The sequence below is a fragment of the Pan troglodytes genome, chromosome 15 (assembly GCF_028858775.2).
Source record: "Pan troglodytes isolate AG18354 chromosome 15, NHGRI_mPanTro3-v2.0_pri, whole genome shotgun sequence".
Classification (NCBI taxonomy): Eukaryota; Metazoa; Chordata; class Mammalia; order Primates; family Hominidae; genus Pan; species Pan troglodytes.
This window is the reverse complement of record NC_072413.2, coordinates 90944453-90964418: the sequence shown is the minus strand read 5'-3', so window position 1 is coordinate 90964418 and position 19966 is coordinate 90944453. Positions and strand designations below refer to the sequence as shown.

The 19966-nt window shown below is 56.9% G+C and overlaps 1 protein-coding gene across 3 annotated transcripts in view; it reads left to right on the top strand.

The window, feature by feature from the left end:
* The window catches only part of ITPK1 (inositol-tetrakisphosphate 1-kinase), a 180000-nt gene extending 162390 nt beyond the window's left edge, over positions 1-17610 (top strand). For all 3 annotated transcript variants that reach the window (XM_054666235.2, XM_016926632.3, XM_054666236.2), the window contains 3 exons: positions 5484-5551; positions 10966-11128; positions 15574-17610. In XM_054666235.2, coding sequence (XP_054522210.1) covers positions 5484-5551; positions 10966-11128; positions 15574-15917 — 575 coding nt within the window. In that variant the 3' untranslated portion in view covers positions 15918-17610. The remainder of the gene's footprint in view (positions 1-5483; positions 5552-10965; positions 11129-15573) is intronic.
* The last annotated feature ends 2356 nt before the right edge of the window (positions 17611-19966 follow it).

The window sequence follows — 19966 nt, the reverse complement described above, 5'->3', positions numbered from 1 at the left end:
GCCTCAGCCATTTTAAAAACGGACACTGAGTTAAAGATTTGCTGGCAGCGGAGCTGCTTGAAAGGATGTTCTAGTGGCTTCTGAAGGCATCTCTAAGGCACGTTCTGGAAACCTTTGGAACAGTGGCAGTGTCTTGGGATAAGTAGCTTTCCAGGAGGACCCTTTGGAGAACACTCACTGCCCCGCTGTGGCTTGTTCAAATCAGCTGCACATTTCTTTCAGCAAGGGGAACCCACATCATCAGAAGCGTTCAGACGCCGGCTGTTTTACCTCCAGCTGAGCAAACAGATGTGTCCTCTTGGCATCCCTCCTCCGGGGACTGCCTGTGGCCATCCACACCTCCTGGCTGGTGTGCCGCCCGGCATGGAGGGGCTGCAGTGCTGCGGTCGCCCTCTCAGCCCTTCTTCCCCTAGATGCCTCTTCTCTTTCCATGGACACATGCAGAGCGTGGATACTTTGGAAACGCGCAGGTGTTCATTTTCCTCCGAGGGCAGGCGGCCTTCCTAGCTGGGCATGTGGCTCCCAGACTCAAGGCTGTATTTTCAGGGTTTGGGACATCATGGTCCCAGCCCCTGCCCACTGGGTGGGAGCCAAATGCTGGAAGCATATTTTTATATGTGGCTATATACCACCAAGAAATATTCCTCCAAGTTATGGGCTGGAAGAGGCTGACATTTTTTAAAATGCTGTTTATTCCCTGATTTAAGAAAATAATAATGCTTTAAGTCTATGGAAAATATATTAAATTAAGAGGAGTTATATTTTATATCAACTCCTTTCTGTTTTTACCCAGGTCACTCCATCTCTAAAAGAAATTTACTGTCAGATCTCCTTTCTTATCCACTGTGGTTGGGTTTTTCTGTTTTTTTTTTGTTTGTTTGTTTTCTCCTTTTTCCTTCTGGTTGCAAAATGCTGAGCCAGTTTCCGTCTCGACGCTGGGAACTATTAGCAGCAGAGTGTGGGCTCCTATCCTGTATCTGTGAGGACGAGGACTCCTTGCCTGTGTGTCTTCTTGTGTGGCTATTTCTAGGTTGCCAGTTTGCCATAAAATGCACACCAGGAGACCAGACGTGGTGGCTCATGCCTATAGTCCCAGTTCTTTGAAGAGACCAAGGTGGGAAGATTGCTTGAGGCCAGGAATTTGAGACCAGCCTGGGCAACATAGTGAAACTCCATCTCTACCAAAAAAAAAAAAAAAAAAAATTAAAAAATTACCTGGGCATGGTGATGTGCACCTGCAGTCCCAGCTACTAAGGAGGCTGAGGCAGGAGGATCGCTTGGGCCCAGGAGTTTAAGGTTGCAGTGAGCTGTGGTCATGCCACTGCATTCCAGCCTGGGTGACAGTAAGACCTTGCCTCTTAGGAAAAAAAAAAAAAAAGCAGACTAAGCCCAAATAGTAGAGAAACACACAGAGCTAAAAAGGAGAAATGTTTATTCTGTTCACGTGAACTAAGTAACTGTTAGTGTGTCTCTCCATCCCCAAAGCTGATTCTGTGTCCCCATCTCTAGGGCACTGTGCCAGGGAGCTAACGTGGGTCCTCTGGTTTCTACGTGTATGTTCTCTTTCTGGATAAGAAGTGTAATGCAACAGCAGCCTTTTAAGCTGGACCAGTTGGAAAGGGGGTTTGGGACTCTGGCCTCTTTCCTGCCCTCACCCCAGCTTTCCAATTTCCTTTGCCCAATGACATGTCCCCCAACTTCCCGTGGCCACGCAGGGATGGGGGTTCCTTGAGTGGGATTTTTCTGGACCTGGGATAGAGACAGGGACATGAGTCTTCACTCGACAACTGCCAGTCTCCTTTGCCCGTCAGCTGCACTTTTGTTTTTTACGTGTTGACATCTCAAATCAAGTGTGCCTTATAGCCAGTGGCATCCATGCAGAGGCTTTGGCTGGAGCTGAAGTCAGGTTGTGGCTTGTGCCATCCACCAGGAACATTTTGTGTTCTCTGCCTGTGGTTCGCATTCACGGAGAGACTGTTTCCCTCCCTCCACCCTGTGCCAGGGTAGAGATTAGCGGGTTCCTTTGCTCTCCCTTTCTATAGAGTGGGTTTATTTCTTGCTCATCTTTACCCTGAGGACGCAGCGCAGGCTCCCAGCTTTATGCAGGTTCCCTCCGTTATTCTCTCCAGCTTGAGCCTTGTTTCTCTTAGGCATGCATGAGTGGTACCTCTCACCATGTAGAGCGGGAGGCAGCAAACTTTTTTTTGCAAAAGGCCAAATTATAAACATTTCCAGCTCCATCCCAATTATTTAATGCTGCCGTTGTAGTGCAAAAGCAGCTGTAGATATGTAAATGAGTGGCACGGCTGTGTTCAAATGAAACTTTATTTACAAGTGCAGGTGGCCGGGCTTACAGTCTATAGTCTGCTGAGCTCCTCTCCAGAGCCTCTTAATAGTCAGTGATACAGCATTTATCAAACCTACCATGTGCCCAGCCCTGCGTGAGCTGCTGGGGATCCAGGCAGGGACTAGACAGGCACCCAGCTTCCTGCCCTCATGATCTTGTATTCTGGTAGGAGAAACTGCACACAAGGAGAGAAATAAGAAAAGGGTCAACTGTGGCCTGAGATGAGGGGTTCTGAGGGGAAGAGAATGTGTCCTGGGATACCACTGGGTGAGGGGAGCCACTTGGAAAGGGCAGCTCAGGATGTCCCTCTGCAGAGATGATACTCATGGCAACTGAAAGATGACTTGGGTCACCATCTGTAGCATTGGGACACATTTTCCCCATCCCCTTCGCCTCCCGAGAGAGAGAGAGGAGATGAAGTAAATAAGGCTAAAAGCAGTGTGGCCCAGCTCGTGGCTGTACTGCTGAGTTGCTGGGATGTTTGGGGGCTAATCTTATCATTTATTCTTCTTTTAAACCTATTTTTTAAATCCATAAGTTGAGAAGAAAACACACACATTCTTCCTTTCATTGCCCTCCCTCCCTGTAGAACATTGGTGGTAGTTCTCCACCGGTGCTATTGGGCTAGTCCAGGAACAGACTGCATGGGGCACCCAAAATCCAGGGTGCTGTCGTGAGTGAGGGCTTGCCGCTGCATGTTGGGAGCAACGCCCTGGTCTGATGTGTTAGAGGAACCGACTCTCTTGGAGCTGGCCACCAGGTCTCTTTCCCTGATGCCTTCTCACTTGCCTCAGCTTTCCATCATCTCTTGGGTGACTGGCAGCCACGGGAGGCTGCTCCCACTCCCTCCGACCCCTGTTCAGACCGCACATAGAGAGGAACTGAGCCCAGACCATCTCTCACTGCCCTGCCAAAAGGGTCTTCTGGCCAGAGCTCCCAGGTCAGAATTAGCCAGAAGGGCCAGGTGCGGTGGCTCATGCCTATATCCCCAGCACTTTGGGAGGCTGAGGCGGGCAGATCACCTGAGGTCAGGAGTTCAAGACCAGCCTGACCAACCTGGCAAAACCTCGTCTCTACTGAAAATACAAAAAATTAGCCAGGCGTGGTGGCGGGTGCCTGTAATCCCAGCTACTCAGGAGGCTGAGGCAGGATAATCACTTGAACATAGGAGGCGGAGGTTGCAGTGAGCCGAGATCGGGCCACAGCACTCCAGCCTGGGCAACAGAGCGAGACTCCATCTCAAAAAAATAAAAAGAAAAACAGAATTAGCCAGGAGGAGAAAAGAGCCCCTTTTGAAATGTCCTGGACTCCAGCTCTTCCTGCCAGGAGAAGCTGTTGGGTTGCATGATCTGTCCAGGTGAGCAGACACTGGCCGGCCCCTCTGAGTACCCAGCTCTGGCCCTTCCTGGCACCCACTCAGCACCCACGTGTTCTCCTTGCGGCTCCTGCAAACTTCCCAGCCTCCCTGATCTTTGCTGTGTCTACCTGCGCTTGGTGGCCCTTCCTCCCCCTGGGCCTTCTCCGCCACTTGGCAACTGCTATTCAGGATCTACAGGGAAATAGGTGGGAAGGTGCCCTGAGCTCAGGGGGCTGAGCCAGGCTGGGCTACAGGATGAGAAGGTGGGCAGCGTTCCCCTCCCAGCTGCTCGAGCTGTTCCAGCCACAAGCCCACGGGGCTTATGCCATCTCCACAGACTCCCTCTTCTTGGCTGTCGGTGCCTTGGGAGTAGAGATCCTGGGGGCCACATGACACATGTCCTGCGGGGTGTTTATTTTCCCCAGGCTCCTCCCCAGGACCATCTTTCATGCCCCCCGTCTGGACTGGCTCTGGTCAGAGCGGCAGGAGTACTGTTGGGCACACCAGGGCAGCCAGGGGCCTCTGTGCCCCGCTAGCGGGAGGGACGCCGGGTACATCTCAGCGCCTGCCTGCTTGGCTTCCGCCCGAATCACTCCCTCATGCATGATTGTTGCGGCGCTGTGGAGTCCTGGAGCTGATGGGTCGTTGGCAGCCAGATCAGCTGCCCCATTGGCATGGCCCCCAGCACGCAGCGGCCCTCAGCCAGTGCCCTCCTGTCCTCGCACATAGGCGCCTGGGTGCCAGGGGTGTGCATTGCATCCTGGGAGTGGGAGCCACAATGCCTCACCCTGCAAGGACTCAAGGAGGGGCTGCTGGGGCTGGCGGCCCAGGACGGTCCCGTGCCAGCCTTGGGGGAAGTCGTGGGATGGTGACAGACAGCCTTTTCCAGAACTCGGCCTGAGGCTCATGGTTCTGCAATTCTTGCATTTGCGTGCCAATGCTTCCCAGTGCCTACGAGCGTGTTTCTGACCAACCGACCTGACATTTCCCCCAAGTGACTTTGGCTTACTCCCCAAAGACATTTCTCCTGTGGGATCTACTTGCACTTTCAGTGTTCTTTGGACTGGTCTGCCTCTGCAGGTCCCCAGTGGGCCTGTACGGGCCGGGTGTTGTGGGAGGCAGGCGGGAGCCAGACGTGTGGGGTGAGGGTATTTCAGACTCTCTGTGCCAGCTTGCATTGCCAAAGAGAAATTGTGCTGTGTGCTTTCTTGGACGGATCCTGTGGAAGCCTACATTCTCTGATTTCCTATTTTTTTCCCTAAGTCGCTAAGAACCACCAGAACCCTTTGTATTTTAAGTGCTCACGTGCCGGTGCCAGCCTGTCCCTATGTCTCTAGCATGTTCCCCAAAAGAGAGTCCCGTGGGCTGGGGAGTGGGCTGGGAGCACTGGCCTAAATAACACCAAGAGGCTGCTTTACTGTGGGCCCTCTCTGGCCGTGATATTCAGGTGTTTAGCTGTCCCACCCAGCCCTTTTCCCCCACTTCCCTGTATAGTGACAGCACACTTTGGGAACAGGGCCTCAGGGAAAACCAGATGTGATGCTGTGAGACGGTAGCAGAGGTCAGCTCATTACATCGGTTACTTTTATGTGGGAGGAGAAGGTGAACCGGAGCCCTGATGGGGCACACATCCGTGCCCAGGGCTGGTGCCCAGGGCTCTGCAGAGCCCGGGGCCACGTGTTGTGTGCCTGGGGTGATGCTGCCCCCTGGTGTCAGGTGGCGGCAGTGTGGTCCCTGCATTGAGGTTCTAACGCCGGCTCCTTCCTGTTGCTTTTTCAGACCGTGAGTCCATCTTCTTCAACAGCCACAACGTGTCAAAGCCGGAGTCGTCATCGGTCCTGACGGAGGTGGGTCCCTCTGCTGGGGTGGCCTGGCCTGAAACTGCCCTCCCGTGGGCCTAGGTGTGGGCTGCTGTGGCCATGGGGTCCTTGGCCAAGCTCTCCAGCAGGGTAGGGTGGGAAGAACGTTTGCCTCCATGCTAGGGGCCCCAGGAGGTTCCAGAGCCCCCTGTTCCTCTGCTTGCTTCGAGTTTTCATGCTAGCAGCCATTGCAGCCCGGCCCAGCACAGGGAGAGGTGAGGGGCACACTGGGCTTGCGGGGACAGACCACTCACTGCAAGCTGCCCACACAGAAAGTGTGCTGACCCTTCTCCCAGCATGAGGAATTGGAAGAACTGCTCTCTAATCTGCCTTGTTCCTGATTTTTAAAAAGGCTGTGGAGGCAGCACCATCTCAGTCCTTTGTCCTGCAGTGGTCCTGAGGCTGGCAGGAGTGTTATCCCTGCCCCCAGCACTATGGGTAACGGGCGTCCTGGCCGTTCAGTGAGTGTTGCTGTGGCAAGTGTCAGCCCAGGTGCTCTGCAGTGTGGGTCGCAATCAGGTCTCATGGCATCAGAGAGGCTCAGTGATCTTTGCACGTTCACAAGGCTGTTCACACGGTGCAAGGCTGGGGTTTGACCCCAGATCTGTCTGACTCTAAAGTTGGATCTTCCAGGAATTTAGGACTTCTGACCTCACCAGTGATTCCTGAGCACCTGACCCCAAAGAATTTAGGAAAGGCTACCCTCTGCTGTTTGCCCGAAGTCCAGAGAGCCAGCGGCCACTTCCCTAAACTCAGAGCCCTCTGCCAGGGAGCCCGCTGTTCTGAGGATGCATGTGTGCTGCTCTTCTGGGGGGCTTTGCTGGTGTCTTCCTCCCTGTCCTGGGCTGGCCTCTCCAACGAACCAGCCTCCACTCCAGTGGCAGTGCTCGCGTCCCTCGGGGGGCTGCCCCAGAACCCAGATGGCCTGTCTGTCTGTCTGTCTTTTGTGTCAGGGTCCTCTGAGGAGCCAGCAGTGTGCTGAGGGTTAGACAGAGCACAGGCGTGGGCAGGACCTGGAGGGAACATCGCCATCCCTCAGGATGTTGACACATGTCCCCTGGGAACATATCAGGCTTTGGGAACAGATTTCAACAGAGCCTCAGTGCCTGGCTGAGAATATTATAAGATGTTCTGTGCAAGAGACGGCTTTCTTCTAAGCTTCAGAATCCCGGGGCTTCTTCCCTGCATGGCTTTGCTCTGGGGGCCTCGGCAGCCCATGCAATGGAGGGGAGTTGGCATTTGCAGACTGAGTGTCCTCTCAGGGGCAGGGCCAGCAGCCGTGATGGCAGAAGGACCCATCCAGAAGTCACTGTCTTGGATTATCACTTGTTGACCTCAGTCTCAATCTCCTTATCTGTAAAACGGGAAGGGGTCAGCCTAGAGACACTGCAGGGCCCTTCCCTTCACCTCTGAGGTCTGCAGTCACCTCCTCCTTCCCTCAGCGCATGGCTGCTAGTCAGGAATCTGCCAGGACTGACGACTTCCAAAAATAGAAAAGGGAAATGCGGTCAGCACCACCTTTTCCACTGGGACATCAGCCCCTCCTGGATGCCCGCAGGCTGGCCTGACAGAGCCAGCTCTGTTCCCAGGTGCGGAAACACGCTTGCTGCTCATCCACCTGCCCCTGCCCACCTGGGGCTCCTCCAGTCCTGCCTTGGCCTCCCTGGGAGTCTGGTGCAGGAAGCCCTCCTCTGGCCTTAAAGCACCCCCTCCCTTCCCAGTGGGATGCCCCTGTGAATGGGCCTAGCCCCACCTAACTTGGAGGGCCCCATACACTTTTTGCTTTTCGAAATTCAGTCTAGGGTATTAGTTAAGAGCACAGACTCTGACGGGACTGCCTGGGGTCCGGCCCAAGCTAAGGCGAGTCACGTCGCCTCTCTGAGCCTTGGTTTCTTCTTCCTGCCCCAGAAGGATTCCGGAGTCCAGGGAGTTCCTGGGTGAGAAGCACCCACCGCAGTTGCCAGGTGTGCAGTATGGGCACGGTCTTGGCGGCCAGGTGCCGAGGCCCACTGGGGACCCATGAACGCCTTCCCAGTTCCTCTGTCACCTCCTTGCTTTCCAGAACGTCATCAGATCACTTGCATTGAGGGCCCCAGCCATCTTGTCCTAGGATGGCTATTTGGTTTTGGATAACCAGACAACTTCGGAAGGATTTCTGAGATTCTGCAACCAAGCCGAGAGCACTTTTGTAAATGGCGTGCCATGGGGCGTGTGGCAGTGCAGCAGCCAAGCTCCCTTGCTGCTGGGCCTGTGCTGTCAGCCTGAGGCAGCAGCTCCTCCCGTCGTCGGCACCACAATCTCGCAGCGAGATGTTTTTATTACCCCATTTACTGGGGCAAGAAAACAAGGCCCAGAAGGGTTCTGTTATGGCTTAGGGTACACAGTGGAGAGTGGGCAGCTCCAAGGTGTCCACCAGGGTCTCTCTGACTCAGTGAGGGCCTTGGGCTGCAGGATGAGTGGCTGAGCTGCCCCACTAGGCTTAGCCTCTGGCCCCCACTGGCAAGAGTGACCCAGGAGGCTCAGAAAAGCTAAGTGGCTGGGCGCGGTGGCTCATGCCTTTAATCCCAACACTTTGGGAAGCCAAGGCGGGCAGATCGCTTGAGCCCAGGAGTTTGAGACCAGCCTGGGAAACGTAGTGAGATCTTTAATCCCTACCAAAACAAAATACAAAAATTAGCAGGGTGTAGTGTTGCTTGCCTGTAGTTTCGGCTACTCGGGAGGCTGAGGTGGTAGGATCATTTGAGCCCGGAAGGTCGAGGCTGCGGTGAGTTGTGATCTCGCCATTGCACTGTAGCCTGGGCAACAGAGCAAGGCCCTGTCTCAAAAGAAAAAAAAAAAGAAAAGTGCTAAGGGATGAGTGTCTCTTACAGCCAGGCCACTCCTGCCCCCTAGAAAGTATTTCTTCCAGATACGACACCAAGGCCTTGAGGTTGTGAGCAGGGGGGCCCTGCGTGTCCTGCAAAGCCGGGGTGGGAGATGTGCTGGTGTAGGCCTCAGAGCGTGGGTGATATCCGGGCATGGGTCCCTCGGAGCGTGGGTGATATCCAGGCGTGGGTCCCTCAGAGCGTGGGTGATATCCGGGTGTGGGTCCCTTGGAGCGTGGGCGGCGCCCGGGCCTGGGTCCCTGCTCAGCGCTTCCTTCCCTGGAAGTTCCCAGTGGTTACTTCAGCCTCCTGTGCTTGGGTAAGGGCCATTTTTCTTGGTGACCAGGGCTCTGTCCCCAGCCCTGTTGATCTGCTTTCACTTTTTTTTTTAAATTCAGGTGCACCTGGCACACCGGCTCACACCTGTAATCCCAGCATTTTGGGAGGCCAAGGAGGGAGGATTACTTGAGGCCAGGAGTTTGAGACCAGCCTGGGCAAGATAGTGAGACCCTGTCCCTACAAAAAACAAATAAAATTAGCCAGGCATGGTGGCACACGCCTGTAGTCCCAGCTACTCCAGAGGCTGAGGCCCAGGAGTTCGAGGCTGCAGTGAGCCGTGATTGCACCACTACACTCCAGCCTGGGTGACAGAGTGAAACATTGTCTCTAAATAAAATAAAATTGAGGTAAATTCACACACATAAGATTAACCATTTTAAAGCGAATAATTCAGTGGCAATTAGTACATTCACAGTGTTGTCCAATCACCACCTCTATCTGGTTCCAAAACATTTCCATCACTGAGAAGAAAACCCTGGGCCCACCGGCACTCACTCCCCATCTCCCCCACCTCATGTTACTGGCAGCCGCTGAGCTCGTTGCTGTCTCTGTGGCGTTACCTGTCCTAGATATTCCGTAGAAATGGAATCACACAATATATGAGCTTTTGTGTCTGGGTTCCTGCACTCAGCATGATGTATTCAGGGTTCCTCCACGTTGTGGCATATGTCAGAAGTTCATTCCTTTTTATGGCTGTACAATATTCCGTCGTATGGATAGACCAGTTTTTGTAGCTCTTCATCTGTGGATGCACGCTGGAGTATGAATAACACCACGGTGAGCGTGGGTGGACAGCATCCGTTTGAGTACACGTTCTCAGCTCTGGGGTGTGTACCCCGGAGCAGAACTGCCAGGTCAGATGGTTATTCCATCTCCAGCTTTTGAACCCAGCTTCACTTTTGTCTTTCATGGATCAGCCACTCCCTTCCCCTTTGGCCCCTAAGCCCACAACCCCCAAAACTTCACTATTTATTGAGCACCTAGTGTGAGCCCTCCCTTGGCTGATTTAGAGGAGACGGGATGCAGTTCCTGCCCTAAAATTCAGATGAATCTCCTCCCAGCCGGGCACATACTGTCCACACCTTATCAACATAAGTCTGAGATGGAGGCCTGTTGCTTCCTTTTACAGAAGAGCAAACCTGAGACAGAGAGGCCAAGTACTGTTTCCTAAGTCCACAGAGCTAGGAGTTCACTGTCAGGTTTGGAACCCACGTCTCTCTGACTCCAGAATCCTTCCCAGTGCAGTGCCCCACTTCCTTGGAGGCCTTGGCTGGGGGCAGGCTGAGCCCATGACAGTGTGTGCCTGTCCCAGGCCAGCTGCCACAGGACTTGAGTGGCAGAGGGGAGTGCCAGGCTGGGAGGGAGAACAGAGCAGGGTGGCCTGACCAGCACATGGAAACCTTGAGGAAAGCTGAGCTTGGACCCCAGGAGGCAGGCAGGAGCAGCAGAGCAGCCTCTCTGGGGAGCCCGCATTGTTTGGGGTGTGAGTTCATTTGGAAACAGCATTTTTTGGGAAGGAAGACTGGCCTGCTGGGCCCCAGGGCCCTCGCCCTCACCTCCTTGGGGGTCTCTGTGATGGCGGGCAAGTGGGGGTCTGATCAGAACTCCTCACTTCTGCCCGGCTCTGCGCCCCAGCTGCTCCTAGCCATGTCCCGCAGCTGCTGGCCTCTGCACCTTTGCCTCCCCTGTGTCCTCCCTGGGGCCACTGTCCTTCTCCCACCCCTCCCAGGGGCCCACATCCTCCTGCCTCCAAGTTCCGGCTTCGGTGCTCTGCACCATGTCTTCCCAGGTCCCTGACACACTCTCCATCTCCTTCCTCCCTGTTAAAAGGCTTTGGTTTTAGAGGCTAAAAAATATGGGTCCAAATTCTGCCCTGTGCTTTTGAGCTGTGTGACTTTGGACCAGCCCGAACCCTCTCTGAGCTCCGGTTTCCCCGTGTGTAACGTGCAGTGCTGGCACTGGCCTTCCAGGCTGTGATGAGCCCACAGGAGGTAATGAGCCTCACACACCTGGTGCCTGGCGGCCCTCAGACGGCAGGACCTGGCCAGTGGCCGCCCCGTGCTCACCACAGTAGGTCTGTCTGGCTTCCTGGCCCGAAGCATGCCAGGGCCTCGTGGCAGCTGGTGTGGGGGTCTGTCTGTGTGGTGCGGCTTCGCAGCTCCTCGGCCCATGGCCTGACTTCCTTGTGTATGTCGGCAGCTGGACAAGATCGAGGGCGTGTTCGAGCGGCCGAGCGACGAGGTCATCCGGGAGCTCTCCCGGGCCCTGCGGCAGGCACTGGGCGTGTCACTCTTCGGCATCGACATCATCATCAACAACCAGACAGGGCAGCACGCCGTCATTGACATCAATGCCTTCCCAGGTGAGTGGCGGCCAGGCCACCTCCACTGACCGGCCTCCAGAGACTGTCCTCAGGTGACCAGGCAGGCGAGGTGGGGTGACCGAGGCCAGAAAGCCAGCTTTCTCCCTCACCACGGGGTCCGGGGAGGTGCAGCCCCGAGAAGCCTCAGCCTCACCCGTGCAATGGGCTTACGGGGTGTGCGAGGAGGGAGGGAGAGCTGCACCTCCACCTGGGGAGCGCCAGGCACAGTGGCCACAGCACGCATGTCCCTCACCTCCTCTCTCCACCTGCGTCATTGGTGGATCAGCCCCTCCCCCAGGCCCTCCTCGATTTAAGGAGCAGGAAGGACCTTGAAGGGATTACAGCCCCCTGCAGTTTACATGTTGGGAAACTGAGGCCCTAGAGAGGAGGAAGCTGTTCAGGCCCCACAGCACATTGGTGGCAGGCCAGAGACTCCCAGGCTCAGGTTGCCTCCACCACCCTGAACTGCAGCGCTGGGCAGAGGCCTGGGGAGGAGCCCTGGGCTATGGGGTCTGTTCCCTGCTGCCAGCTGGGCCCTAGGAACCCACTGGCATTGAGCTAGGCTCTGCCATATGCCCCTCAGCTCTCAGTGAGGGGCCCTATGGGGACCGCAGGAGCAGAGCCCCAGCACAGGGCATGAGGAATGATGGTGTGACATCACAGCTCGCAGTCACCAGGCTGCGTGCCTCGCCCCGGGGACACCAAGGCTCAGTGGCTTGTTTACCTCCTGTAGCAGCTCAGAGACAGAGCCGCGCTTGAAGCTTTGGTGCCCGCCGTTCCCCAGATGGGGGTCCCCCGTTCCTTTCTCCATCCTGACCCTCATAAAGCATCTGCTGTGGAGGTGAAGCCAGCCTTGCTAGCTGCTGAGGTGCAAAAACATTCAGGAAATGCCTCCTGCCTTCAGAGACTGTGCCTGGCAGGTGGGGACTCGGGGTTGTTTATCGTGGAGGTGAGGCAGGACCTTGGCCCCACGCACTGGCTGGGCACTTTCTGTGTGTGTCACCTCCGCTCGTCTGAGAGCATGCGCAGGCGCAGTCAGCAGCATAGGCCACAGCAAGGAAGCCAAGGCTCAGAGGAGTGTGCTGGCTCCTGTCATTCAGCTGGTGTTTACCCAGGGCTGCTGTCGCCCAGGGCTGCTGTCACCCAGGGCTGCTGTGTGTCCCAGCTGGTCCAGATGCTGATGCAGCTTGAGCTCCACTGCCACGCCCTGCCTGGGGAGAGCTCACCCCTGTCTGGAGGAGGCGGAGGACAGAGCGGGCAGTCAGCGGGCTCCTCTGTGAGGTGGTGACACTGGAGCACAGGGGCAGGTCCCAGGAGAGGCACCGTGGAGCCCTGTGGCTACAGCAGGTGCAGCTGCGGGGCAGGAAGGGTGGAGGACAGAGTCAGGGGAGCTGCGTGTGGTGAACTGAGGACGTTGGAGCTCACCCTGGGAGTCGGGGAGCAGCCACCATGAGATCTGTGCTTGTGAACTGAAGGGCAGACCCGTGGGACGATCATGTTTTTCTCCATTGCCTCTGGGTGCAGTGGGGAGGAAACCATGGGTTTAGCTGAAGCTGGGATTTCATGGGGTTTTAATGTGCAGGTATGAGGGAACCAGGGCGCAAGGGACATTCAGGATAATGCAAGGGATGTTCAGGATAAGGAAGCGTGGGATCTAAACCACGGAGCATGTTTTGAGTGGCAGAATGAAAAGGGGACAACGTCAGTGGCTGGAGGGCCAGGGGGGCACAGGGAGGCCTGTTAGAAGAGAAGTTCTAGAAGGAGGGAGGAGACAGGAGAGGGTGGGAAGCTTTGCACCTGAGCAAGGCCAGTGCCTCCCAACACAAAATGTGTGGATGGTCGCGATCTATGGGTGCAGATAAGGGATGGCCTTGTGAGCCAGTGTGGGGCACTGTGAGCCAGTGTGGACAGGGAGGGTTCTTCCAGAGAAGCCAAGAGAAGGGCCACCCAGATGGGGTGGGACTATGGCTGAGCCTGGCAGACACTGGTGAGGGAGCCTGGTACTGAGGAGAGGCCCAGGGCTCTGGCAGGGCAGAGCTGGTTCCCCGGGAGATAGCTCAGTGTGCCCGCCTTACCATAGAGCACCCTTTTGGGGCCAAGCAGAGCATCAGGCCTGTTCTCCTGCACCCCACAGGAGGCACCTTGGGCCATGGGTGTCCAGCAGCACGTGGGTGGGAGAGGCCTGGGAGAGGGCCCCTCCAGAGAGGGGCTGGCTCTGGAGTAATAACCACAACAGCTGCATGTGCTGATGACACCGTGAGCTAGGCCTGCCCCGACGCCTCACTTTGTCCTCACGAGGCGATGTGCAAAGGGCCGCTGGAATCTCTGTGTTGCTGATAAGAATGTGAGGCTGGGGGTTGAGTGGCTTGTCCAAAGTCACGTGGTGGAGCCGGATGGGGCCCAGACTGTCAGCCCCAGCCCTTCCACCTCTCAGCTCCAGCCATGGGTTCGAATCTTGCCTCTGCCTTTACAGTCTGTGATGGCACAAGCCACCTAACGTTTAAGTCTCAGTGTTCACTGCAGTGGGAACCAGTTTCCCACCCTGCAGACAGAGGAAATGGCTTTTGCACAGTGCTGGTATGGAGCTGGCACCCTGCCCTGCGGGTTCATGCCTCAGTCCGCTCCCCAAGCTCCTGTTTATCCTCAGGCCTCCGTGGAGGCAGCCGTCTCTGCACCACCACAGAAAGCGGCCTCCCTGCCCTGGGCCACTGGGCCTTGTCTGGGGATGATGGAGGAGGTTGCTGGAGAATGGCTCCCTGTTCCCTGGCGCTGACCTGATGGTGGAGCTCCTCCACTGCATTTCTCCCTAGGCACCCAACAGCCATGCCCGTGCCCGGGACACCTACCCTGCCCTCCAGCCCTAGCCCAGGGCCGACGGACGCCCCGGGTCCTATGGTGGGGGACCTGGCACCATGTGGTATTCAAGGCACACACAAGACCAAGGGCGTCCTTCAGATCCCACTCTGCCTCTTAGGAGCCACCTTGAGCCTCAGGGTCCTCACCTGTGAAACGGGCTACAGGGGTGCGGTGGGCTGAGGACCGTGGTGCTCACTGCCCAGTGGCTGCTACTCCCGAGTGCTGTGAACGCCATGGACGTCATCACTGCCCTCCCCGTGGTGGTTAACGGTCACGCCTCCTCATCTGTAAACTGGGGACAGCATTATGAAGATTAGGCGAGAGGATGTTGCGGGACACTCGCACAGTGCCAGCTCGGGAGGCGCTGCTTGCCGGCCAGAATAGCCATCTTTATTTCCACCGCGGGCACCCCTGCATCCCCTCTCAGACTTGGGCTTCCTCAAACCACAGCAGTTGTTTGCTGAATAAGTAAGGGCATGGGCAGATTCAGCAGTCTCATCTTCCAGGCCCCTGGGCACTGTAAGAGGTGGCACAGGGTGCCCCCATCTGAACCTTCATTCACACCCTGGTGGGGCTGATGGTTGTAAATGTTGTCCCAGAGGACAGCCCAGGGTTTTTGAAAACTCCCGCCCCTCCAAGTTGGCTCAGGCAGGCGGGGCGCTTGCCCTGTGTGAGTCTCTTTTGGAGCAGTTTGCTGGGAGCCAGCAGAATCCTCCCCTGAGATCCGAAACCTGCTTGGTGGCTCCCGAGGGCTCTGCCGATGTTCGCAACTGTGTTAGGAAGCACTTGCCCCAGGCAGGTACCACGGTTTCTGTTGTGTTCCCCTCTGTTAAGGGGAGCATGTGATGCTGCACCCTGGAGCTTGTCTCAGGCCTGGGTGTTGCTAGTGATGCCCAGCGTTTCCGTTCCTTGGCTGTGATCCTCAGAGAATGGGACACAGGGGGCCTCCCTGCAGGTATTTTGTGGTGAGAAGGAAGCAGACTCAGTTGGGGCGGCAGCTGCTTTGTGAAGCAGACACCACTCACATCCCAGCCTCTCTCAGTAGTGCCACAGCAGCCTCCACCTGGGCGGCGGCGTTCTCTTCTCAGTTTGCAGACAGGGAAGCTGAGGCTCAGGGTGGAAGCGGTCTCCGGGACTCAGCCTGAGGCCAGACTCAGCTGGGCCTCAGGGGTATTTATTACTCCAAGTGTGTGGAGCTGGCTTTGGTGCTGCTATCTCCAGCCACGCCAACATCCCCTGCACATGTACTGGCTTTTACCATGCAAGTGGATGGGTGGGTGAGACAGTGGAGCTGTGCCTGAGAGGAACAGGGACAAGCAAGTTTCATCCTCAGCTCAGGTTCTTCAGCTTCTCACACCCTGGCAACAGCTGAAGGTCGAGGAGCATGCACCTGGTTGGGCGTCCAAGCTTTTTGACTCCCCTCAGCCCCCCTTATCTGCTGAGCCTCACGTTTTCTCTGTAAATGGGACGCTGACAGCACACCCTGCCTCGTCCCAGGAGCCCATCGGTTCTGCCTCCTCCTCCTCCTCCCTGCATGATGCGTGCCCCTGGCTCACGCCCCTTGTGCTGTCTCTCTCTCCCACCCCCAGGCTACGAGGGCGTGAGCGAGTTCTTCACAGACCTCCTGAACCACATCGCCACTGTCCTGCAGGGTCAGAGCACAGCCACGGCAGCCACAGGGGACGTGGCCCCGCTGAGGCACAGCAAGCTTCTGGCCGAGCCGGCGGGCGGCCTGGTGGGCGAGCGGACATGCAGCGCCAGCCCCGGCTGCTGCGGCAGCATGATGGGCCAGGACGCGCCCTGGAAGGCTGAGGCCGACGCGGGCGGCACCGCCAAGCTGCCGCACCAGAGACTCGGCTGCAACGCCGGCGTGTCGCCCAGCTTCCAGCAGCATTGCGTGGCCTCCCTGGCCACCAAGGCCTCCTCCCAGTAGCCACGGAGCCGGGACCCAGAGGGGCAGCGCAGGGCGCAGAGCACACCCGCTGGGCCAGCAGCTCCCAACGGTGATGCTACTACTAAGAATCCCCAGTGATCTGATTCTTCTGTTTTTTAATTTTTAACCTGATTTTCTGATGTCATGATCTAAATGAGGGGTAGTGGGGGATGGAAGAGAGTACCAGGTGGTCCACCGTTGGGGAGTGGGGCCGTCCGCCTGCTCTCTACTGTGCAGACCTCCTAACTGAGTTTACACATGCTTGTGTTTGCAACACTAGGTCTGGATGGGAGGTGAGGGGTGTGCGTATGGCTGCCATGCCAGTGTCTGTGCACATCCCTGTCTGTTGGTCTCCATGGCCACTGTGGACCGGGACCCTTGGGGGAAGCCTGCCCATGTCAGGCTGTGGGAGGCTGACCAGTGAGAGTGGCTTCCCTTCTGCCTGACTCCCCACTCCCTGACCTGCCCCTTCCTTGTTTTTCCTCCTACTGGTCTCCACCAAGGCTTTGTAAGCCCCCACCCTGCCTGGTGTGCAGCTAACCCCTCCCTCCCCACAGCCAGAGGAGGCCACAGACCCCTCAGGGGAGTTCCGCGCTGGGGTCTGGGCTGTGCTCCCTCACTAAAGGGAAGGAAAGGAAGCTGGGCGTCCTCCGGGCCCCCCAACACACGTCCCACTTAGCCCTGCACAGCGGTCTCCTTCCCCTAAGCCAGCACTGCTGCTCCCTGGAGCCCGGGAAGGAGGCTGCCTGGCTGGAGGCCCGAGCTGATGGCGCCTGTGCTGAGGATTCGTGCTGTGATTTGGGCAAATCATTCCAGGTCTTTGGGCCTCCACCCCCTCGTCTCTAGTGGACATTTGAGATCAGAGAGCACCACAGGGCTGGCTTTGTGCCCTAACCCCTGGGATGCAGCCTGCCTTTCCATAAAGTCACCTAGGTGAGGATAGGCGCGGGAGCCTCGGCATGACACCATGGAGATCGGGGCCCTCTTCCCAGTGGGTTCACTCCTTTTCACACCTGCTGGGTCCCTCCTCACCCAGCAGGCCCGGTCCACCTCTCATTGCAAGCCCCAAGCACTGAGCCAGCAGGTGCCAGGGAGCCACCCGCCCCCCATCGCTTCTGCACACCTCGGACTCACCCCATCACCTTGGCAGCAAAGCACTGGCTCTGCCGTCTGACCCCTGATCCAGGCAGCCCCCTCTGCAGAGAAAAGGGTTGGGGAGAAGCCTCTGCAGTCCTGGAAGATGTGGAGTGCTGGGTGAGAGGCATCAGCCCCCACAAGTATGTTTTTGTGTCTTAAGATAGCAGTTTACTTTGAAAAAGTGAAAAAGGCTTCCGGGCTGTCCTCTGCCCAGTGAGACGGAGGACGTTAGAGAAAGTGCTGAGTGTCCCGAGAGAGGCCCCCGAGCCAGTGCATGGAGGTCCTTCGGCCTGGCTCAGCTGGGCTGCAGGGTGCCCACTTTGAGGAGGGAGGCACAGGGCTTGGGCGAGGGGCAGAGGCCATCAGAACTGCCCGGCTTTTTTGGAAACTGAGGACCCAACAACTAACCACGTTTACACGACTTGAGTGTTGAACCCCGATTAATGTCTGTACGTCACCTTTCCTAGTTCTGACCCTGAGCCCCGGGGAACAGGAAAGCGTGGCCGGCCTCTTGCACTGCTTTGTCTCCAAAATAAACTACTGAAATCAAACCGCATTTCACACGTGTTTACACATGTTGCTCAAGTTTGTTATGTCATACTCCCAGTCCTTAAAAGACGTTTAATAAAACAGCTTTACCTTTTAAAAATAAAATTTCAATCCCAGTCTGCCTCAGGTACGGGTGGGGGTGTGCAGCGTGACTCCTGGCTGTGTTCCGGTACCGTTTGTGGCCTCCGGGGTCTTGCGCGTCCAGGGCCCAGATACCGAGTAACTGCCATGTGGTGTCGTGGCGGCGTCCATAGGCCTCCGTGGCAGGGCGGGGGTGGGGGCGGGGCTGTGGGTGTGCAGGGCAGCTGCATTTTCCAAGAATGGAGATGGATGATAGAGTTTTGCTTCGTAAAGGCCTGGGAGCTACATGGGAGGTAGGGAGGGGCCAGCCACACCCAGGGCTGGGGGGCCAGTGGACTCTGCCCAGTGAAGCCAGGGGAGTGTCAGCAATGAGGGGCCTGGACAGCGATGCGGGACCCGCACCTGGGAGTGGCGGAGATGGAGCCCAGCTCGCTAAACGTACCCTAGGTGCACGCTGACCGTCTTTGATCCCCGGACAGTGTCCATAGAGTTGTCTCCCCTTCGGTCACATTGTCCCTGGCCTTGGAGTTTCTGCCTCAGGGAAAGACCCACTAAAACCACCCGGGCTCTGGCGGCCTCCTCTTCTCCAGAGCATGGTGGCGCTGCCTCCTGAGAAGAGTCACTGAGAGTGTCTGGGTCCAAGGAAGGGACCCACTTAGCAAAGGTTGTTGTGTGGTGCTGTGCAGGCACAGCGCCTGGAGTTGGCCCCGCCAGCATCGGGGTGGCTTGGGGCTCTGGTTCCTAAGCTTCTGCTTCTGAGTTGGTCAGCACGTTGGCTCTGCGCCCTGCAGTGCCTGTCTTGATGGTGGTCCATGGATGTGCTGAAGGGCTCCAGGAGCAAGGGGCCAGACCACACTTTGGCTGAGTCCTTGGGTAGTTTCAGAGGGTCACCTGCACAGTCTGCATTGAGCACCCTGGGGCTGAGGCTGTGGGTCAAGTTCTGCCTGACAGTGCTTTGATTATATGGTGATGTGATTCTGCAAACATAACCCCCCAACTGAGTGCCAGCTGCTGGGTGTCCCCACCCCAAGAGCCAAGGGGAGGCCACCCTGGAACTGGTCCTTTGCCCTTGGTGTCATGGAGGTGTCTGGGTCCACACGTGGTGGGTGGGCTGGGCCTGCAGTCACCCAGCATGGCCAGCGGGATTGGACCCAGCTGCAACCTGGCAGGTTCCATGGGGCTTCCTGTGCCTGGGCCTGCCTGTGTCTCATGCCTGTCAATAAAGGAGAAAGCAACCTGGGAAAAACATTCCTCTCTGTACCCAGGGGACTGCCAAGTGTGCTTTATAGAAGGCTGGAAGACCGACCGAAGTAGGAAGCTGTCACATGTTTGAGCCAACTGAGCAAAGCAGCTGTTGCCTGCCAGACAGCCACCCCAAGACCAAGGGAGCCAGCCTGTCGTTTGTCCTTCTAGCCTGGAAGACCAGTTCTTGGCTCTTGGGCACTCACATTGGCCACTGGCCGCAACTGCTGAATGGCTTCACTAATGTCCCTGGGGTCTGTATCTGCCCTCTCTTCTATTCCCTAGAAACTCTGGCCGGGCATGGCGGCTCACGCCTGTCATCCCAGCACTTAGGGAGGCCGAGGCAGGTGGATCACAAAGTCAAGAGATCGACACCATCCTGGCCAACATGGTGAAACCCCATCTCTACTAAAAATACAAAAATTAGCTGGACATGGTGGTGGGCGCCTGTAGTCCCAGCTACTTGGGAGGCTGAGGCAGGAGAATTGCTTGAACTCGGGAGGCGTAGGTTGCAGTGAGCCAAGATCGCGCCACTGGACTCCAGCCTGGCAACAGAGCAAGACTCCTCAAAAAACAAACAAACAAACAAACTCTGATCATTCATCCGGTGGGATCCCCGGCAGCTCCTTCTCCTTCCCGAGCTGTGGCTCATGGGCCATTGGATTCAGAGACCTTGAGCTGGGTGCTGGCTGCCCTAAAGGAGCACGACCCCTCCAGCCTGGTGACCGGGAGGCAGAGAAGTGCAGCTGTCCTTGACAAAGGCCCAGCCTCTGCTGCCTCAGGCCAGCCTGGCCACACCCCGATGCCACAATCATCTGCCCCGCCCAGGCGTAAGCCTGACTCAGGTGATACAGGCGAGGCTTCTCCCATGGGTCCTCCCCTTGTGAGAAAGGGTCTGTGCTGTGTACCTTCTCTCTGCACAGCCATTGTCATTGTGGTTTGGAGTGAGTGAGCCTCCCGCACTGCTCAGGGGAGAGCTGGTGAGCATGACTCCATGGCCTCCTGCTGGTTGGGGTCTTCTGATTCTCACCAGCAGGAGC